Raw genomic sequence first — 21,059 nt, 5'->3', positions numbered from 1 at the left:
GCGTTTTTTTCATCTGCAGAGCAGCTTTCTTCCCGTTCTGCAGGTGCGGAGATGAAGGAAAGTTCCCCCTCCCTCCCGCTTTGCCCGAGGGAAGGAAACCGAGGACCCCGGTTAACGTCCTGCTCTTCCCGCGCGAGCGGGTCGGGCTGAGCAGGGACACCGCGCGCAGCGTGGGGCGTTCGTCGTGCAGCTTTGTTCCAACACCCAAAATTACAAGCCTTCACCATCTGCGTTAGAAGTACCTAAGAAGAAAGGTTATAAGAAAAACAAAACAGGTTCATTACTCAGGGTGTTGCTGAAAACAAAAATACTGGAGGCAACTGCTGACCTCAGAAATCGGGCGGGTAAAAATTATGCTGAAGTGTTTCAGCAAAGCCAGCAAATCTGCAAACAGTTGCAGTCTTCCCGTAGCAGCTGTACAACAATAAAGATCAAACGAATCGAAAAGCAGATTCAAAACTGGTGAAAGGAAGTTAATTCATTCCTCTCTATCCCCAAAGCAGGCATGTCACGGGCAGCAGCGAGAACGCCTTTCCTGCCGATGGTCCTCAACACTCGGGTGGAGAAATCCGCTCCGCAGCAGAGGCAGTTCTGCCTCCGCTGCCTGCCAGTCTCTCTGGGGCTCCTCAAGAGCAAAGCGCGACTGCGGTCTCGGTTGTTTCTGTTTACGGCTACCGTGGCCATAGAAGAGAAATACCTAGGTAAAACTGTCTTAGAAAGTCTGCAGTAACGCCGAGACATTAATGGGAGAAAGTCTGAACGGGTACCTGCATTGTACATACCATCAAAGACCTCTAGTCTTCCAGTGGACTGGCTTCCTTTTCTTCTCTGATCTTCAGGTTCTCCCTTTCTCTACTGATATAAAAAAAGGAAAAAAGAAAAGCCCAAATCAGCGTCAGATATTCTGAGCAGCAGAGACACCTTCCGAGTTACACATAACATACATAACATATAAAGAGAAGCTATAGGATAAGCTAATAAGCACGCCGCACGCACGGTGGCCAGCGTCAGGTTCACGGAGGAAAGAAGAGTGGGCATCTGCCAGCTACACCTCAACAGCTGGGTCCCCTCCGAGCGAGGAGCCGCTCCGAAGGGCAAGAGCGAGACGATGACTCCAGAGCTTGTTCATCCCGGGGCTCTGTTCTGCCTGCAAGCAAGCAGCCCATTATTGCTAATTGTGCTGGCGGTTTTGCATTGCAGATGCTTAGGGTAAGGTCCAAGCCAATGATTCAGAATAGCTACAAAGATGTATTTATTTGACATGCTTCCCCCGAAGCCCCTCTCTCTCTCCCCTCCGTCCTTACAGTTCAGTGTCTGCCACCTCAGTCTTCTTCTCTTGCGCTTTCTTCTGACGGTGTCGACAGATAATCACAACTGTCACCGCAATGATCATCAGAACACAGGCAGACCCAATGGCCACCGCCAAGAAGTGGATTTCTGAGAAATGCACTGCGTGGAGAGAAACGGATAAATGAACAAGAGGGACACACAGAGGGCTCTTGGTGAGGCTGGGAACCTGTATCTCGGCATATAACCTTTCCGCAGGCTCCTTTTTTCCTTGTATCCGTTAACTACCCTCATGCTTTCTCTTTATAATCCCTTTTCTTCCATACATTTTCCCATATGTGGGGGAAGACCTGCCAACGCTTCGCACGGGCTACATCGACATGACCTCTGGTGGGGTTCTCGGCCTCTCACCTTTCTGCACAACTCTGAGTCGCACTTCGCCAATTGTGCCACCGACATCTGGCGGGTTCTTCACCTGGCAGGTGAACGTCCCGTTGTCAGTGGGCTGCAAATCCCAGATGATGATGGAAACATCATTGCGCTCAATATTCCCATCCCAGGTGACCCGCTCTTTAAACCGTCCAGCGGGCCACATGTAGGGCTCCTTCAGGTAATAAAATACCTACAGGAAAGAGAGGAAGCCGTCATTCCCACGCAGCCTTTGTGGCAGCAGCGGCACGCGGAAGCGGAGCGGCACCGGCTGAGGCACGCAGCCGGAGCGGAGGAGAGCCGCGTTGGCCCAGTCGCTCTCGGATGAGCTCTGAGGCCGTTTCGAAAGATGGAGCCTTGTGCGTTTCAGCCGCGCTTGCCCACACCCACGCCTGGGATTTCTGCAGGCGCCGGGCTTACCCAGCGCCGGGCCTTGGGACTGGTTTGTTGGGCAAGCGTGCATCAATGAAACGGGGCGTAGAAGTCTCACGTACCGGCTCGTGAGAGCTCAGGTCCTCAGGCTGGAAGTTCCAGGTCACTGACAGGTCTGGGCTAATAGGGCTGCTGCTGGAAAAGGTGCATTTTAACCGCAGGTTAGTGCCGTTCACAGCATCCACCTCCTTGGAAGTGTGAACTTCCACGGCCGCCACAGGCCACAGTGCTGCAGGGAAAACAGCGGGGGTTAGAGATAAAGAAAACTACTGTCTAGGAGTAAGCTCATCCCTTTTCCTTATCTGCATTTAGTCTGTGCAGGAGCCTGCCTTATCCGTCCGAGTCAATGTTTAACCGGACAGTCACAAGCAGCAGATGTAATTACCGAGGGAGGTGATCCTGCCTATGCGGGGTCCAAGAGATCCCCTGTGCTTCGTGGATTTTGCCAGTCGACACGCACGGTGCTGGTTTCAAGGGAGCCTGCATTCGTCCGAACTGCTGGTACAGCGCTTTCTTTGTGGGTTTGTGTCTGCACGGTTAAGCACTTACAGATCTGATAACTGGCTGAGAAAGGACCACTGAGAAGGACTTGCCTATAGGGACAACGGACTTTGCTTTGGGGGGAAACACCTCCCTTCAGGCATGAGCAAACTTGGCATCTAGGAGGTGCAACGCTGTTGTAAACGCCACCCCTCCTTAAATATACGCTTGGTCCTGCCTGGCCCCAAAGACACCGTATAACTTTTCATGGGCTTGCCCTGGTCACGTTGCCACGAGTGATTACGCTCCACTGCGCTCACCTGCCCAAGCAGATTTCTTCAGAAAAGCAGTCCTGCCCTTTCAAGTAGCCGAGCCCCAATAACCGATTGCTATTTCCCATGCTAGAACTCTCCTTTAGACGCTTATCAGCCTGACGCCGTGGTGAAAACTGCTCTTAGCGATGCAAGAAGTGCCTGTTAGAAGGTTAATAGCCCAGCTGGACAACTACACTCAAATATAGTCAGGCTGAGGGACTCTACAGGAAATTCTCGAGGTAAATCTGTAAGCATTTGTTTGTCAAACATCCTCCTTTAACCAAACCACCACAGCTGCCGCTTTAGAAATAAGTTAGCGTCGCTAACTCGATGCTCCCCTGAAAGAGAGGCAATCAGCGAGCGCGAGAGCGAGCGCATCAAGGCGCAGAAAGAAGAAAAATGAAAAACAGGAAAGAAAACCAGAGGGCTGCTGGTGAAGACGCCTCTCCCGCCTGAGCCCTAGCTGTCCTCTGGCTTGCCCTGCCAGTTCAATCGCTACCAAAACGGGGGGGCTGCAAGCCCTCACTTTTTCCCCCGCAGCCGCCGCGCTGCGCGCCCGACCGCTGTAGCTCTCCGAGTCCGAGGGTTAGCTTCTGCAAACCAGCGGCGCGGCGCTCAACATCTCGCTGCTGCTGAGAGGGACAGTCCTCCCCGTTCCCCATCATGTGCTCCCGTGGGCTTCCTTTTCCTCACTGGTCAAACGAGCCCAGCACAAAAAGAAAATATTAATCATGTCCTGACAAGTTGGGAAGACGAGTTAACTCGCCCCAGTGTGATTCAAGCAAAAAAAAAAGCTTATCTGGGGTTGTAAAACAGGGCTTCATAACAAAGACAATGAATACATTTCCTGTATTTGAAAGTAATTTCTAACCAAAGGCTTCCTTTCCAGAGAATTTCTTTTCTCAAAGGAGAAAATACTTGAAATGCCAAAACATCGAAGGTGTTCACATTTGAAAAACGTCACTGGCAGAGATCATGTTTCTCATCCAAAGATTCGGTGTCAAATCTTTTCATGTTAAACTCCTTTAAAAGAACAACCGTGGGAAATGAGTGTGAAATTCTTTTTTCGAGACAGATTACCGAGCGCATCCGTGTGCGGAGGCATTTGGGAAAGGAGGACACGGCGCTCTTAGATTCTGGCTATATCGATATAAACCACTGAAAATTCGAGTGAGTTTATTGTCGGTCTGGAATCGTTGCTGCGTAAAGGATCGAGACCCAGCGCTGCTTAACAAGCTCGGATTGTCTAGTAACAAAGATAGTGGAAAAAAAACCGTCTCGGAGTAAAGTCCAGACTCCTGGCAGCAGGGGAAACGATGTGTAACCAGAGCTCGGGAGGAGATCAGGGGCGTTCTTCCGCCTGAACACACCTAAACCTGTTTGTCGAAGAAACTCAATCTCTTCGTGTCACTTCCAGCGAACCCCGGACCGAAAGAAGCGCAGCCATCGTCCACAACAGTATCCGAGACTCCTGTAACGTCGCTGCCTTAACGAGGGTGATAATTAAGGGATCAGAAGAAGAAAGTCAAGACGGGAGCTGAGGCCAGACAGAACCAGGTTTCCTTACCTCGGAGCTGTACCCCAAGGACGAGCACAGCACCCAGCCAGCTGGGGCCACCCATTGGGGAGACAAATCCGCACTCCACGGGCCGAGCAGCGCCGGAAAGAGAGATTCGCGTCAGGTTCTCGATAACCGGGTGAAAGAGGAGTTTCTCCCAGCCTTGCCGGCACAGTAAAGCAAATTCCTTTCTCTCCGCTTGGCCTGCCCGGCAGCGTGAGTGCTCCCTCCTGCTTGAGTCAGAGAGCGCTCCCTGCCCTTGCACGGAAAGGCAAGGTGTGGCCAGCCCAGCTCACTTCTGGGGGTAAAACAGGGACATTTTTGAGGCCAGATTAATTTCTTCTGCCTCCCATCTTCCTTTGCTCTTTTGTGTTGCAATCATCCCTCCTCCCAGCCTCCACCTGAAACCACTCCCCTCTTGTGGGAGGTAATTTTCCTCCTAAAAGAAAATTTGCCTGCAGGTGTTTATAGGTAGCCTGAAGGAACGAGGGCCATTTGTTTGGCAAAAAGCAGCAACCAGTCCAAAAAAAGCGAGCCAAACCATCCCGCAGAACTGGGAGGCTGCGTTAACTGGTGCTGCTGAAGCTCCCGGGAGAGTCGGGAGCCAATCGCGCTGGCCACGGGTCCAGCCCGGTGGTAGTCCGGGCACAGCTGGGGAAAGCCCGCCGTGCTTAAGAAGCGGCGCGAGGCGCTGGAGAAACTCAGGGCGACACAAAATATTTCCCTGGTGGCACGCGGCAGTTGTGAGAGCACGAAAGCGAGGCGTGCACGTGCAAAATAAGGATGTTTGCCTTCGAAGACCATAAATCACACTAACAGCAGAACCTGCTGCTGGCCGTGGCTGTGTTTGTGTCTGGTCCCTGGTCTAGTTCCAAGAAGTCATCCCGGGTTATGAGCTTTCATCGCGACGGAGGCTAATCTTCCTGGCAGCGGTGGCAAGGCAGGGACGGGGAGGATGCCCTAACCCCGGCCGGGGCTTCGAAGGGCCCCCTTCAGCTCAGAGCTGGGGAGGCGAGCGAGGGCGCGCTCGCTGCGCCGCAGCGCGGCTCCCGTTGGGATGTGCCGGATTGCCTGGGGCGCGCTGAGAGGGTGTCAGAACCGGGCAGAGCGAGGTTTCGGCCGAAAGCGGACAGCAGCAGGACTCGCGGACTCCCGGCTCGTCAGCAAGCCTGCGGACACCTCTCCTCCCGTCTGCTGTTGTAACATCCTTGTGGCGATTTCTGAGGAGAATACTGAATTTATTGTTAACTTTTAAACTTCAAGTTACAAATTTGGCAATGTAAAAAACACCGAGGCCATCAGTCTCGCGGACCGTCCGCAGAACGGCACAGAGAATCTCATCTCTGCTAGCGTGTCTCTGCTAATGGCTCTGACACACCAGGCATCCCAGTTTTCACGGGAATAATCTGGCCCTGCGTTAACCCTTCATCGCTGCATCTCCCCGGATTTCCACTCAGTTACTCTTCCAAAGCATCGTTTCCATTTCTTTCATTGCCACCGTAAATATTTATGAGGCTGGGTTGGTTGGTTGGTTTGTTTTGCGAACAGAAGATACTTTTGCCCTTCCCGACTTTGTTGCAAGTGCCTGGGAGGCAGCGCTCCGCAGTCGGCTTGCCGCCGCCGCCGAAGCCTCTCTTTCTGCCCGGCGGCCGCTGCCGGTCCCCGGGCAGCCCCGCAGAGCCCAGCAGGACGAGAGCGTTTCTCGCTGTGGCTGCCCCGTGGCCGCTCCGGCCGCGCCGCGACGCTCCCGGCTCTCGCTTAGGGCCACGGTCGTGTAAGGCACAGGACCGGGAGGAGGGGCTGTTCCGAGCTTTACTTGCAGACGTTTACCAGCCTTTAACATCTTGTTTCAAAACGAGCTGGCTCCAACCGTTAAGAGACGACCGTGTCGCCGGCACCCTTACCGGTACCGTTATTCGCTCGTTTTTCATTCTGAAACAGAAATAAGTAAAAGGGGTCTGAGAGCTAGAGGGAGCACCTCAGTAAATGAAGCCCACAGCGTTGCCGTTGGCCATGCCCTTCGAGGGCGAGCTCTCGGGAAGGAGCGAGGAGCCGGCTCCGTCCTTCCAGGCTCCTGCGGAGGGGTCCCTGGCGATGCGCCCGAAGGGCGGCGGGCCCTTGCGGAAGGAGGGAGCCTGGGCTGGCTCCGCAGCCTCTGCGCCGGCCCCCGCAAAGCAGGGGCAGCCCCGCCGCCTCGGCAGGCTGCGAGGGGAGGCAGGCGGAAGGCCGGCGCGGCCCCGCTTCGCCCCTGCGGCAGCCGGGCCCCGGCGCGGCCCCGCTTCGCCCCTGCGGCAGCCCGGCCCCGGCGCGGCCCCGGCGCGGCCCCGCTTCGCCCCTGCGGCAGCCGGGCCCCGGCGCGGCCCCGCTTCGCCCCTGCGGCAGCCGGGCCCCGGCGCGGCCCCGGCGCGGCCCCGCTTCGCCCCCGCGGCGCCGGCGGGAGGGGAGCGCGCCCGGGCGCAGCGGCGCGCCCGCGGGGGCAGGGCGCGGGCGCCCCCTGGCGGCGCCGGGGCAGCGCCGCCCGGCTCCCGGCCGCGCTGGCGCCGCGCCGTGCGGGGCGGCTTCGCCCCGCCGCCTTCCCCTCTGCCCCCGCCCCCGAGACGGAGGCTTCCTCCGAGGAGCCGCAGCCGTCCCGCAGCCTCTCCCGGCTGTGGCTAGGCTGCTGAGCAGACAGGCCTGAATTCCGCTACGCCGCACGCGGTTAAGACGTGGTGCCGGGCCACCTCGTCGAGATTGTGCCGGAAAGGCCGGACCCGATGATCCCCGAGGTCCCTTCCAACCTGGTCTTCTATCATTCTCTGACTCCGTTAAACGTGATTTAAAGAAATAAAGCCGATTTTACTGTAGGTGCGATTCGTAACGCGCGTACCGACGCTGCGCGAGAACGTAGAATTGCTTCTGCGGCCTCATGTTGAAACCGAAGGGACCCAGCGACGCCGTTAAGCAAGTTCCCTCCCGACGGGCGAGCGCGGCACGGAGCATCTGCCGGGAGCAGAGCGTTAGCTTCAGGGGCTGCAGCGCTCAGCCACCGCTTTCGCTGCGCTCCTCGCCGTCAGCACGCGTGCGGAGGAGATTCTGGGTGAGGAGCTGGCAAACACCGCTCTTGAAGAGGCAGCAGGAATAAATGGGCTGCGTTAGAGCAAAATAACAAAAGCCGAGTCCCGATTGCATCACAGGCACTAAATCCCCCAGGTTTTACAGCCTGGCACTCACAGGCTCGTTTCTGCTGGCCACAGAGTGCCTCTAGGTGCTGAGCTGCGCGTAGCGTTTCTGGTTGCTTTGTTTATTCCCCCCTCTGTTAAGTTGCTTGCAGTAGTTTGAACTTCAGAAACACTCGCTTCGAAAAATTGCTAGGAATGTCCCGGCAGCAAATGTGACCCAGGCTCCTTTCTCTCTCCTGCAGCTCCTCGGGCCGTTACAACAGGTCTCTCGAGACTCGAGCTGGGCTGGTGCAGAGCAGCCACCCCTCGCCGTCAATGACGTTCCGCAAAGACGTTTTGAGCCTCCGTACTTCCTGACATGGGCTTATTTTATCATACGTGTTCTGTGCCTTTCTTGGCCGCCTGCAGGTTTCGCTGGAAACGGTGAGTCTCCCCAGCGCCGCTCAGTTCGCCGCCGTGCACAATTCTGGGAAAAAATCTCGGGCCTCTTTCTTGTAAGCGAGAACTTGAAAAGCCAATGTGTTCTTTCTTCCCTCGCAGCCAGCCTCTGCGATGCCAGTCTGATGTGGTAGGGAAGAGCAAGAGAAGGAGGAACGCGAGGATGAGGCTGGAGCGGTCCCTGCCTTTCCTGGGGCTCCTGCTGTGCGTGGGTGAGTACGGCTGGCCGGCAGCCCGCGGGGAGCAGAAGGGGCTGCGGAGGAGAAAGCATGGGGCGGGCGACTGGTTTTGCAAAGTGCCTGCGGCCGCGTCTTTGCAACTGGCATGCGGAGTGCCCGTGGAGCTGCTGCTCTCCCGAGTCAGCGGTCCCCTCGCGGTGCAGACGCGGGGACAGAGGAAGGGGAGTCCAACCCGCTCGGGCTGGAGAACAGAACCTGAGCTCCCCGGTGAATTTTTGCTTGCTGGCCGATTCCCTAAGACACATGGTCTCCAAACTTCACGCAGCAGGGTTGGAGCTTGACGTACCGCTTTCTGCAGCAGTGTGAACTCTAAGCGTCTGTATTTTGAATCTTATCTTTATGCTTTATTCATGCACTTTTCTTAAACCGCTGTGTGATCATGGGTAAATAACTTCAGTTCAGGTTCACCGTGATATCATGGGAGTGGTAGCAATTTCCATCTCACCAGTTTGAACCGAGCAGCATTTAGAAAGCTGGTTTAGGATGAAGCGCAGCGTATCTGTAAAGACTACAAAGAAGCCGGTAGCTATGAGAGATGATAAGTTGGAAAGGTGATTAAGCGATACTACAATAAAACTACAGGTACTCTGCCAATGTGCTGCAAATACCAACTGCTATTCTTTGAGAAGATTGAAAGCATTCGGTTTAGCAGCGGTCTGTTCTTTTTTCAAATTGCAATTCATCTTCTCTAAAGAAAAAAGCATCGGGTCCCCTTCTCTCCAGCCAAGTCCTATGCCTGTGGACTTTCAAATCTACAGTTTTGTTACAAGTAACTCCTGTTGTGAAGCAAGCATTAGCCGGGATGAGACAATAGCACCAAACACATGAGTACAGGTCGTCGCTTTCTTTACTTCTGCTATTTTCTGCCGACAAATGTCCTTAAAGCGAATCACAACTCTGATTCGGATCTCCTAAAAGCTGTTTCTATAATACTCCAGCTCCAGAGACTTCAGTGGAGCTACTCGTTTCCTACCAAGAGAGAAAAACTGCTTTACAGCGTTAAATCGAGCATCAGGGTCCGGTCCTCCAGCGAGTACGCTCTTGCAGAGGACAGTGGTTCTTACTGCAGAGACCGGGCATGATTTTCCAGCAGTCTTCGGTCCATGGTAATCAAGGACAATTGCTGGCTGCACAGCTTGCAAGAACCCTTTTTCTAAACCGGGTCGGAAAATTATTCAGGTTTCCATTCTGCGTTAGTCTGTGTTAAAAATGGCTTCCAAGGGAGAAGGCTTCGCTTCTGAACAACATCCTGTCTCTGCTGCCAGAATGCTGCTACTGCCTCCGGCACAGAGAGGGGGGTATAAACAGCTCTTGCCCGCAGCTGACTTCAGAAAGGATGCCCTAGAAGTAGTAAAGGTGTACGGTACCGGTAGCTAAATTACCTAACGCTTGTTCTTCTTTCTTTTGTAGTTGGCACCACAGCTCAGCAGGGTAAGTGTATTTTTTCTTAACTATTTAGTGCGATTAAAAGACCAGCTGTGCCTCGCAAGTGAGGCCCAAAAGTCAAATAGAAATATTTGACTGTTGCCGATATTGTAGGATAGGAAAAATTCCCTGTTCATCGATTGTTCCTGATCCCACTGCTTTGAAAAATTGGCTGCCATGAATTGTCCCTAGTTACTGCTAGCGATCCCCAAGCAGCGTTGGGCATTTTCCGACAGCAACAAGCAGTAAGGGAATAGCGGGTTGATTTGTTAACACTGTTATCCTCTCCTTTGCAGATGATATCGAAGCACAGGCGGGTAAGTGTATTTTACCAGCATTCTTAACTATTTAGCATGACATAAAGACTGCAGATGCCTCGCAGGTGAGGACTAAAAGGCAGGTAGAAACACTTGAGTTCAAGCAGTATTTTAGGAGGAACGAATTCCCTCTTCGTTAGTTGCTACTGTCATCGCCGATGGGAAGAACCAGCCATGACGAGTTGCCCCAATTACTGTTAGTGGTCTCCAAGCAGGGTTGGCCATTTGCGGGGACCAGCAAGCATATGGGTGAACAGCACGATGGTGGCAGGTGGCCAGGCTCTCTGACAGAAAGGCGAACGCTCGGGGATGGTATTTTGGTACTGTTCAGCGTTGCAAAGAATCGCTGTAAAAGACTAAAGGAAAACGTGCCTGCAGAAGACACATACGCGGGGAATTTACATCCCGCCGTGACGTGAAAGGTTTTGCAGAGCAGGCTGTCGCGGTGGGACCACGGGTGGGCAGGGAAGCCTGCTCAGAAGCTGCGTGTAATGCTGGTTTCTCTCCTCGTTGGCCCATCTTCCAATACAGAATTCCTGGTGGAGATTTCCGGAACCACCGTGACAATCACGTGTCCCGTGACCGAAGGCAGCATAGAGTGGGGCGTAGGTGGGACAAAAGTGGAAACCAGCGGGGAGAAGTACGTCATAGAGAACCACGACAGCGCTCCTGCCAACGTGAGTTGTTCGGCAGGCGGCAAGACGTATGAAATGTACCTGAACGCCAGAGGTGAGCGGAAAAGCGCTCGGTCCGCGGGCCGAAGATAAAGCCGACACGTTTCAGTGACACATACTAGGGGCCGAGACCTGGCTTTCAGTGCTGCTGGGCTGGGTGAATGCGATTCTGCTGAAGGCCTTCCTGCTCTGGGTGGGCAGTAAAAGTGGCCAAGAGCACGTTTTTAGCAAAGGGAATCTCCCCGCTCTCCGTGCCTTTCCCATCCTCAAGCTGGTTGCGCGTTCCCCCATAAACAGCGCGCGATCTTTTTTTATACGGTTTCCGCCGTGCTACAAGGCGAGAGCAACGTCTGTCGCAAAGGCCAGAGGCGTTTCTTGTCTCGCAGAGCAGAAACCTCTCATCTGGAGCGCGCAGCCTGGTTTCTGCGACCCATCAACCAGGGGGAGTTCACCTCCGCCCTGACAGCGTGATTTAAGCCTCCGAGCCATTTGAAACCTGGGCAGCCGCCCTGCATCCAGGACTTGGAGTCCAGCATAGGCGGGGGGGCAATGATCTAGCAGATGTTTTGCAGCCTCCGGCTCAGGCACGCAAACAGCAGAGGGTAGCGAAGGAGGCCGCACGCGGCAGCCCCCGGTCTGTGTCTGTCTGCAGACCGAAATGGCCGGGCAGATAGAGGGGCCTCCGCTGTCCCTTTCTCTTTGCTCTTTTCTCCGTCCCACCCAGAACTGTACCTTTTCGGCTAGCATTAAGCAGACGAGTGAGGCCTGGCCTTTCCTTGCCGGAAAGGAAGGGTGCCCGTCTCTGAGCACCTTCATCTCTCCTTCTGGCAGTGTGCACAAACTGTGAGGAGCTGGATGCCTTGGCGGTGACAGGGATCATCACCGCCGATCTTCTCATCACCTTCGGGGTGCTGATTCTGGTCTATTACTTCAGCAAAGACAGGAAGGGGAGAGCGGGCGCTAGCGCTGGCGGTCGGCCACGAGGTAAGAGCCGTTTCAGGTGTCTCTGCTCCCCATGATGTCCGCTGAGCGCCGAATCGAGCACTTGCCCCTGCTGAGTGACGGAGCCTCCTCTGTTCCCCCCGGGCCTCCACGACCTCGCCAAACGATGCTCCTGCTTGCCACACGCGTTGCTCCGGGCTGCCTTCTTGCATGGGATGTGCGCTGCTGCCATGTTGGGTCAAAGGCTTCTTGCCCGTAGGAAAGCATTTCGCAGGCTGTCGTGCAGCAGCGTTGAGTCTGTGCCGAAGCAAACACGGCAGGGCAGATGCTCAGCTTGCAAGGGTAGCCGCAAACCCAGCCTGGCCCTGGCATACTCACCTGCTGGCTCGGGCAATCAGAGACCAAGAACCAGGCCCGCACACAGAACACGCGATTAGAAGTCATGGTGTTATTAAAACTATAAATTGGAATTTCTGGCTTCTGAGGCCACGGTTTGGTGACCCAGTGGGTCCAGCAGTGGGGCTCACGGGTTATAAATGCCGGGGTAAAGTGATACAGGGTGGTGACCTCACAATGCTGGTCCAGATTTAGAATCATAGAATCATGGAATCGTTTAGGTGGGAAAAGACCTTTAAGATCATCAAGTCCACCCGTTAACCTAGCAATTTGTCCAAGAAGCGGTGCCGGTGACATTTGTACCAGGAGACTGCCTGTCAGACAAGTACCGTGGGTGCTCACCGGCCAGGCTTTGTGCAGACCAGGCATTGCCGCTTTTCCCCTAGCCTCCGCAAAACCGATATAAATCTTTCCGCGGGTCTAAATTCCCTCCTGCCTGCTTACTGTGCGTGTTGTGCGCTGGGTTCGACAGAAATGCGATGATGTGCTCATGCCTGTGCAGCTTGCTGGGGCAGAGGAGTACAGATCTGGTATCCATACCGGGGACCTGCAGCCCGGGCCTGTGCTGCTTGTTTTCAAGTATTTCTTCAGCACCAGAAAGCTAGAAATTTACCTTTTCGAAAAGAAAGCTGATTTCTTCCTAAATGACCGTAAGGCCTCCTGCCTGCAGCAGTCGGGTCTTTAAAAGCTCTAAGCTCACAGTGAAGCTGTGCGAGTTGACCCACGGTGTGCATTACCCGGGGATCACCTCCGTGAAAGTCCCCCGTGCTGTGTTATATGAATCATCGCCGAGGACGACCTCTCTTTGCCTCTCTTGCAGGTCAGAAGATGCAGCGTCCGCCCCCCGTTCCAAACCCCGACTACGAGGTATGGACAACCTGCCTTTTTTCCATCTCTCCCTGCTGGTTGGGGAGGGATAGCCAGAGCTGGGCATCTGTAGCCCTTCTCCTTTTTGCTCCTTTGAAGAGGCAGGCAGCCAGCCAACCCCCAAGCTTTTAAGGGAAAAGGTGGTGAGGGTGGAGCCCCTTCTCCTGGTGCTGGCACAGGGAGTCGAGAGCAGCTTCTTGTGCACGCTAGTCGTGCGCTACGCCTGCTCTCTCTGGCGTAGTTTCCTCCAAGCGTTGCGTGAACCAAGCCCCCGCCGTTGTTTGAGGGTGTATTAGGAAGGATTCCCGGACTAACATCTCTGCTGTTCCCGCAGCCCATCCGGAAAGGCCAGCGGGAAGTGTATGCTGGCCTGGAGTCCAGGGGCTTCTGAAATTCCCACGGATGACGGGCTGGAAAACAGCGGCGGAGGGGCTAAGCCCTTCCGCGCAGCGCGGTCCCGGCTCTCCGCAGCCCTGCTGAGGCCCAGGGGGTTTGGGGGAAGCCGGGCGGCTACACAGGACAGGCACCCTGCTGCCATCCGCTGTCCCACCCTGACGTATTCCTTCCGCCTTCGGTTTGACATTAGGGAAAAGCATCAAATGAGCGCACTGGCAAGGCAACTTTTCCTTCTCATTAAAGGACTGCAGCCTCACTGGTGGTTCCTGGCCTCCTTTTCCCTCACGCCTCTCTCTCTCTCTGCTCCCGCTGCATACTCTGGTTTTCCCTCCCATTTAATTTCCATCCCGAGTGCCTCCACTCGCTCCCCGTGCCTCCCTGGCTCGCTAGCGGGCAAAGAGTGGGTCCTTCTCAGCGCGACTGGCCTCTGACCTTGTCCTGCTCCCATCTCCATAGCCTGTCTTAGTTTTGCTGCCCAGGACTGTAACAAAAGGAACAGAGGCAGTCAGTATAGTAGAAACAAAACGGTACATTTTCACACAAATGCCACTGCTTGGAATGAAAATACTTCAGTGGAAACGAACACTTTCCTTTAAAAAAATGAGAAGCGCCTCTACCAGTACACGCAGACCGACCTGTTCGTCCCCCAGCCCTTCTGCGGCAGGAAAGGAGTGGGGCCGAGTACCGCTCTGCATCCAGCGACCTGTGTGTTTCAGACCTTCGGCAGAACGTCCTCGTAGGGTGACGGGGGGATTTGGCGCCTTCCCCAGGCTTCTGAAAGCCTTCCTATTAGGAAATGTAAGTGCTTGGCTGAGTCTTAGATCTCTGTTGCTATTAAATAGCGGGGCTCGGATATTTCAGCTAAGATTTGAACCCCCCACTTAGCCTTGCAGTCTGACTGAGACGGCACGACAGGGATTTTCACGTTTCCCAGGCTGGAACTGAGACCCTTTGGCTCAGACCCAGGACTAGCACTCTGCTCTCAAACAGCTTGTCCGCTGGAATGGAAATGAAAATGCATTGGGGCCGCAGAGAGAAAGCCCAGGACCTACAAAATCCGAGAGCATCAGACCCTTTTGCTAGGGTGTCCTTCTCATCCCAGAGCCTTCACGGACTCCGTTTGTACCGATGCTCCATAGCGTAGTCTAGGCTAAACGCATTTCTCCGGGCGTGTTGTACCCTAAGGGGCGTACAAGTGCATTGGCTGGCCAAGTTTCGTTTTCCAGAGCTATTGCTCTTCGAGATTCTTGTCGTCTGTCCTTTGTTGCTGCCCTTTCTCTCCTCATTTCAGCTCCGTAACTCGAGTTCTGCCTGGCTTCTGCTAGAAAGATGGCGGGCTTCTTGGCTGTTGGTAAAGATTCTCTTTAACCTTTTTATATACATTTAAGAACTGTAATAGATTAATAAAATGGGAGACAGCTCCCCCAGGTATGCATTGGAAAAGATTTCCCCCGTGTTTTTGTCTCCGTTAAAGAAAAACGGGTTTCGTTACGGGGAGTTGCCAGGTCAGGAGTAGCCCGAGGCAGCGAGAGCGCCCGGGGGTCTGCGTTGACTCCCCTTGCGGCAGCCTGCGAGGGCTTTGGGAGCAGACTGGGCCAGGGCGGGGGGACAACGCCGCGCACGAAAACGCGCTGCCGCGCCGGGGGGAGCGGGGCCTGAGCGCGGGGAAGGGGTCGGCAGGAGCTGGGGAGCGGGCCTGGGGCTGCTGCCCGGCGCAAGCGAAATAGCTGAGGTCCCACGCGCTCAACACGCAGATTTGAAATCTGCCTGATTGACTGTAAAAGCTGCGGTTCCCAAAGCAGCGGCAATGGGGCAGGTAGGAACTGAAGGAGAAGGGCCCAAGAGATGCTGCGATGCCTGGGAGCGTGTCTGGTCTAAGGCTGGCTGAGCGAGCCGCGTTTCTGTTGCTCTGCAGGGCAACAGCTCGGAAGAAAGGAAACAGCAGCAGGGGTGGGGGCTGGGGGTGGTTTAACCCTTGAGTTTCAGCATGGGGAGGCGAACACCCCGCGAGCTGCTGCTTCGGGTTGCCGTGCTCACCCTGCAGGATGTGGTTTTAAAGGCGGCACAGCTGGGTTTACCGTAGAAGGCGCTAACATCTAGGAGGGAGATTGCAAGATACAAAGAGCACTAACCCCCGGCAGCTCTAAAACCACCCCGGGCCGCGTTCTCAGCTGCTGCAAAACATCGCTGCTCCAGGGCCGCTTGCTCAGCCCAGCCACGCAGCCCATTGCTACGAATGGGTCGTGGGAAGCTCGGACCGCTCTGGGAGTACAAGGTCTAAATCTTGCTTCAGGCTGCACCCCGGTCCTCCTGCCACCATTCGTGGGGCTGCACGTTTGCCTCCTGCTTGCCCCAGCCGCTGCCATCCCACCCACGCTCTCCTTATCTCGGTGGGATCAGCGCCCATCCAGTGACAACATCGCTCTGCCTCTGTGCTTAGCTGCACTGTAGAAATATGTCTTTGTCCTCCCAAGAGCGAGGTGCTGAGGAGCTTCTCACAAATAGACCAGTGGCAAATGTTGCCCCTCTTTGATTTGTGCGGAGCGTACCCACCCACTCAGCCCCGGCTTCTCCTGCTCTTTGGGTGCGGTTAGCCACCTTCGCCCATCGCCGTGAGAGCCCACCGCGACGCAAGCGCTATGAACCAGGCAGTCTGCTAGGCACTTTTTTATAAGGTCCTACCCAGACGGCTTTGCAAACCAAAGGCGGGTACTGGCACATTCTGCCTGCAATGGCCGTATCGGACTCACCGTCACCGGAGCAGGTTAGAGCGGAAAAACCACTAAGACATTCTTCTCCTCCTGTGAAGAGCAAAACGTTGTCACGTAAAGAGCCGACGCCATAGGAAAACAGGTCCTTTCCTTGTTCGCTGCCCACAGGGCTGATCACGCACCGATTCCTGTAAGGGCACGTGGGGCGCACCCACGGCTTTGCACAGCCCGCGCGTTGTTTGCCGTGTCAGACGTGTCACAGGTTTGTAGCCGGTTTTTACTGAGCGTTAACTCTTCTGGTGCTCGCTTTATACCACTGAGTCCCAAGGCAACTCGCAGCCTGGTGCTCTCTAAAGCCTGTCACCCAGATTCTTAGAAAAGCAGGGAAACACAACCCACAGGTGTGTGCAACGGGCACACGGAGGGTGACCTGGTTTCCGAGGTTTCTAACTGCTAGGTGATCCTGTCTCTTATCTGCCTCCCGTTTTGGCCGTAGTCAGACCACATTACCTGTTTTTGCTCGGAGCTGGGGAGCGGGGACCTTGCCGGGAGGAGCTGGGTTGGTGTGGGCCGACCCAGTGCTGCTCGGTGTCTGGAAAGGTGGTTGAGCTGGGAAAGGCTCTGAAAGCTGGCTCGTCTGCACCCTGTAGTCGGCACACTGGGAGGGCTAGTGAGCCTGAAAGAGGGGCTGCCGAAAGCCCCACGGAAGATCTCTGCTGCCACGTGTTCTGCAGGGTCTCTGCTGCAGTTCTCGTCCCCTCTGCTGATTCCATTTCGTCTTCGGGCCCCAGCCCCTGTGAGCTCTTCTGGGGAGCCAGCGCAGCTCGCCTGCTTGCTCACGCTTGGCTCCCCCCAGCCCCGGGGCACCGCGCAGGCTGGCTGGGCGCCAGGGACCTGGCGAGCCCCTGCCCTTTGGAGACGGCGATGAGATGCCAAGCCCTGCACGTCCTCCCGTCCTCCCTCCTGCCAGCCCCCCAGCTCCGTCCAGGGGACCGAGGCACGCAGGCGCTTTGCAGGGGTGACGCAGACCCTGCTGAGTGTCGCCGTGCTCCCCGTGTCCCCGCTCCCCGTTCTGGAAGGGGAGTTAAACGAGACGAAGCCTCTGCTACTCTCAGGGGCGGCGACCCTCTCCCTTCACGAGGTCCCCCATCCTCAGCTTCAGCAACGGACCCCGAGGGCAGTTAGATCCTGGCAGAGAGCAGTGGCACAGCCGTGGGCAGCTGCCTGCGCTGGCAGAGCAGCGTCCTAGCGGGACGGGCAGGAGCCTTACAGCTCTGCAGGGGTCCAGGCAGATGGCATCCAGCGCTCACCCTCCCCAGCGACTGCATGGCTCCCCAGGCCTCGACGCAACCGATGGAGCGGGGAGGCTACAGGATGGGCTCATCTTTAATGAGGGGAATACAGACGTGCAAGAGGCCATGGAAAGAGCAGAGCGCTACAAGCAGCCCATCGTGGCAAGGAGCCGCAGGGCTCTCTAGGCAAAAGCCCGCACTGTCTTCTGCAGCAGCGAGCTTACGAAAGCGGTGCCAGGACAGGGTGCCGGTGCTCTTGGGCACTGGCGGTGGCTTTGCTGTAATATCACTCCTGGTGTGAAGAAGTCACAGGCCCCGGCGTCTTCCCACTTCACTTGCGGGCCTTGGCAGGCGTCAGCCGGCTGTACTGTCCGTCGTCCCGCTCGCCAAGGGGCTAGGAGGAAAAAAAGACGAGACGAGCTACAGCTGCGTCTGTCCAGCCCTGGGAGGGAGGGTACGGGGGAAGCTGGCGCAGCCCTCCCTTTGCCAAGCCTTTGGCAAGCCTTCCCTCCCTGCACACGGAGGTTAACAACCCCAGAGAGCAAGAGGCAGGGGGTAGCTGAGCCTGCCCCGTCCTCTGGGTCGCTCAGGGGCAGGCGGCTGCGAACGCCCCAGCAGAGAGCGATCTCCAACGCAGCTCAGTGCCTCGCGGCGTCGAGTATCCCCCAGCCGCTGTGCTGCCGTGGCCACGCCGGTCCCACCACGCAGCCCCACGCCACGCAGAGGTGCTGAAGCCCGCGCACGTCTGTGTGAAGCCCACGCTCACCTGGTAGAGCTGCTCGTTGGCAATCAGGTTCTGCCTGTCAGAAGCTAAATGAAGAAAGAAGGCGGTCAAGGATCAGGGGATCACGGGCAGCGCGGTGAACATTTGCAAACAAACCCAAGCGGCCATCTGCTTTCAGCCCTGTGCTTTTACTTTTTCTGGGAGGCTCAGTGGAAAGCCCCCGCAAGGCCTCAGACATTCATGGCTTCTCCTGGGAAGCCGAGCTAGGGGCAGGAAGGGTAGGTGGAGCGCTGGCATGGATCCCTACCCTCGACACACTGCGTGCTGGCTGCTGCCTGCAGCTTGCAGTGACGGGGGTCTGTGGGCAGTGATGGAAAGCCCCCGGGTACCACGCAGCTCCTAAAGATGCCCAGGAGCTCCCTGTCCCCAGCCGCGGGCATCAGCGGGGCTCTCCCCTCACCTCGTGACATGCGTCCCTTGTCCTGGCCAGTGATGCAATACACGGCAACCGCCAGCAAGACGGTGGCGACAACATCCGCGACCACGATCCCCGAGATGGTGGGAGCGTCCACTTCGATGCAGTTCTGGCACACTGGAAGACCAAAAGGACACCAACGCTGCAAGCAGGGCCACGACCAGGACCCTGCCCCTCGGCCGCCTTCGCCCCGCCGCCAAGGTCGGTCTGAGCCCGAAGCCCTCAGCCGGCTCTGCCAGTCCCCGGGAGAGAGACCAGGGATTAAGTTTGGCTCGCTGCGTGACCCGAGGCAGCGGCACAAGCTGCCACGTGGCCCCAGCGCTCAGGGCAGGCCGCAGCAGGGCCAGCAATCGGCTAGCAACAAGGCAGGATGAGTACCGTGGCACTAAGGGAGGCTGCAGAGCTCTCACGGGGACACCGCATGCAGGGGAACGTGCAGCTTGGCTGTTCCCAAGAGCAACCTAGCACAGGAGCTGTCAGGACTTCGGCAAACTGGTGGAGCCACCCTCAAACTCCGGGAAATCAGTAGTTCCCTCAGAAATTTGCTTGGGTGAAAACTCCAAGCAGTTCTGGCTCTAGAAACCAGGCTTGCAACACTTACTTCGATAGTGCACCTGGAGGGAGGACCTTTTACTACCGGCTTCTACTTGACATGTGTAGGTGCCTCTGGGATCATCGTAAACTGCACCCAAGTCCAGCTGTGTTGTGTTTCCTATCACATTCCCATCTTTCCACCATTGGATTTGAGGGGATTTTTGGCCCTCTACTAGGCATTGCAGGAACACCTTCCCGCTGGCTTCTTTCAGGATTACTTTCTGTCCTGTAAAAAAATGGAGAGCAGAGAGCGTCACAGCCGAGATCTCAACCTCACAGCGGTGCAGAGCCGAGAGATCTCGTTCGTGGAGATGGCTGGTGTAGAGAGCATCACATTAGGCCGTCCCCTGAGCAGCGGAGAAGACACTGCAAACAAAAAGCTCTAGAAAAAACAGACTACCCAGCAGAAACGCAGTCCAGCGTTCAACCGGTGGTTACGTTAACGCAGTTCTGGGTAGTTTAGAGATCCAGCTTCCCTTAGAGTGAAAACTAGCTGGAATGGGGCATCTACCTGGACTCTATTCAGACCGTACGTGCGTGACCCTCATCCCGCACACAGATTGCGTTGGTATTGAAGCGCGACTGCAGTGAGAGACGTTTCAACAGAAAGTGCAACGTTTCCCCCAGCAGGGACAGGAGCTGAGCCCAAATGGGGAGGCAAAAACCCATTTGGGTTTTTACTCAATAGTAAAAAACATTTTTAGTGAAAAGCGTGCAAAAAAACACACAGAATTGCTTCCTTGGCCCAAAGGCATCGCCGTCAGAGTCTGCAAAAGGAGAGTAAATTCCTTGTCTTGTTTGCTGAGTGCTGGAGCAGAGTACAGAACACAGCCTCTCCTTGCTTGCGTATTTGTGCCAGGCACAAAGCCAGGGCTACTCTGCTCTAACACCGCAGCACTGCCGAGTCCAACCGTACAGGCTCCGTCATTGCAAGGTGGGTTTGAGCCATCACGGGTAGCCACGGAGTAACACACGCGGCTCCAGACCGTCACAGCAACAGTCCAGGACAGGCAGAGTCATCAGAGCGATCCCGTCCTCGCAAACCGTTGCATTCGTTCGCTCCTTTCTCCCCATCGACGTTTACGAACCTCAGGTCAAGGTGCCGCGATGGAAAACCCCGGCAAGCCGCGGGGGCCCGCTTCCCGGCCCCCCTCCCACCACCGCAGGGATGCCCGCGGTGGAAGCAATACGGGTGGCAGTCTCCAGGGACCACGGCGAGTGCCCAACGGGCGCCGCCGCTGACCCGCTGCAGCCTGCGGGACGAGCCCCAGCCTCGCCACCTGCGCGGGGTCCCTCGGGCGCACCACGCCGGGGGGCACGGCACTGCAGCAGCCTGCGGGCAGAGACTGACGCCCGGGGACTTACCTCGGACGCCCCAGCTGGCCACGGCCAGGCTGGCGAGGAGCGCCCAGGCGCCCAGGGTCCTTCCCCTCCGCATGGCACGAAGCGGTGGCGGCTCTTTCCTCCGCTCAGAGGAGAGGACGTGGAGAGAGCGCCTCGCCACAACGCGCTGCCCGCCCCGAGATCTTCGTCGGGTACCGGATGCTGGGGGCTGGAGCCTCCCTCCCCCAGCAGCTGGGGGATGTCTGGGGAGCCCTGGGCCTGCCTCCTCGCCCCAGCCCCGGCCACCATGCCCGTGGAAAGGCAGGGGAGGGCAGCTGGGACTGAGGTGGCAGGGCCCCCAGCAGCCACGGGTCCCCCTGCAGCCATGGGGACCCCCAGCAGCTGGGGACCCCCAGCAGCCGGGGAGCCCCTAGCAGCCATAAATGCCCCAGCAGCCATGGAGCCCCCCAGCAGCTGGGGACCCCCAGCAGCCACGGGTCATCCCGCAGCCACGGACCTCCAGCCACAGAACTCCCCTGCAGCCACGGAGCCCCCCAGCAGCCACGGGATCCCCTGCAGCCGTGGACC

General features: G+C 56.6%; 3 protein-coding genes across 3 annotated transcripts; 1 reads left to right on the top strand and 2 right to left on the bottom strand.

The window, feature by feature from the left end:
- Positions 1–794: 794 nt before the first annotated feature.
- MPZL2 (myelin protein zero like 2) lies at positions 795–4,564 on the bottom strand (the record flags this gene model as incomplete). Its single annotated transcript, XM_082330656.1, has 5 exons — positions 795–855; positions 1,305–1,449; positions 1,699–1,909; positions 2,211–2,377; positions 4,510–4,564. The coding sequence occupies 5 exons, from the start codon at positions 4,562–4,564 to the stop codon at positions 795–797; spliced, it is 639 nt and encodes a 212-aa protein (XP_082186782.1).
- Positions 4,565–8,006: 3,442 nt separating this feature from the next.
- Positions 8,007–14,683, top strand: CD3E (CD3 epsilon subunit of T-cell receptor complex). Its single transcript, XM_082330652.1, has 8 exons — positions 8,007–8,081; positions 8,199–8,308; positions 9,746–9,766; positions 10,057–10,077; positions 10,609–10,806; positions 11,583–11,735; positions 12,910–12,956; positions 13,291–14,683. Exons 1-8 carry the CDS (start codon positions 8,017–8,019, stop codon positions 13,345–13,347), a joined length of 672 nt encoding a protein of 223 aa, XP_082186778.1. The 5' UTR covers positions 8,007–8,016; the 3' UTR covers positions 13,348–14,683.
- Positions 14,684–17,448: 2,765 nt separating this feature from the next.
- CD3D (CD3 delta subunit of T-cell receptor complex) lies at positions 17,449–20,687 on the bottom strand. The gene is made up of 5 exons (XM_082330657.1): positions 20,514–20,687; positions 19,156–19,374; positions 18,540–18,671; positions 18,122–18,165; positions 17,449–17,749 (listed from the first exon to the last, which is right to left on the bottom strand). The coding sequence occupies exons 1-5, from the start codon at positions 20,584–20,586 to the stop codon at positions 17,687–17,689; spliced, it is 531 nt and encodes a 176-aa protein (XP_082186783.1). The 5' UTR covers positions 20,587–20,687; the 3' UTR covers positions 17,449–17,686.
- Between the last annotated feature and the right edge of the window lie 372 nt (positions 20,688–21,059).

The sequence above is a fragment of the Platalea leucorodia genome, assembly GCF_965183815.1.
Source record: "Platalea leucorodia genome assembly, chromosome: 20".
NCBI classification, from domain to species: domain Eukaryota; kingdom Metazoa; phylum Chordata; class Aves; order Pelecaniformes; family Threskiornithidae; genus Platalea; species Platalea leucorodia.
Note: the sequence above shows the minus strand (reverse complement) of the source record. Positions and strands in the feature narration are given on the sequence as shown.

Bases quoted from the DNA above. Each gene is read 5' to 3' on its own strand.
- CD3E (XM_082330652.1), top strand. From the start codon at position 8,017: ATGGGCTTATTTTATCATACGTGTTCTGTGCCTTTCTTGGCCGCCTGC. The intron at 9,767-10,056 runs GTAAGTGTATTT...TCTCCTTTGCAG, and splicing joins TGGCACCACAGCTCAGCAGG to ATGATATCGAAGCACAGGCG. The intron at 11,736-12,909 runs GTAAGAGCCGTT...CCTCTCTTGCAG, and splicing joins CGCTGGCGGTCGGCCACGAG to GTCAGAAGATGCAGCGTCCG.
- CD3D (XM_082330657.1), bottom strand. From the start codon at position 20,586: ATGCGGAGGGGAAGGACCCTGGGCGCCTGGGCGCTCCTCGCCAGCCTG. The intron at 19,375-20,513 runs GTAAGTCCCCGG...ATTTTTTTACAG, and splicing joins GGCCAGCTGGGGCGTCCGAG to GACAGAAAGTAATCCTGAAA. The intron at 18,166-18,539 runs GTGAGGGGAGAG...TTCTTCATTTAG, and splicing joins CAAGGGACGCATGTCACGAG to CTTCTGACAGGCAGAACCTG.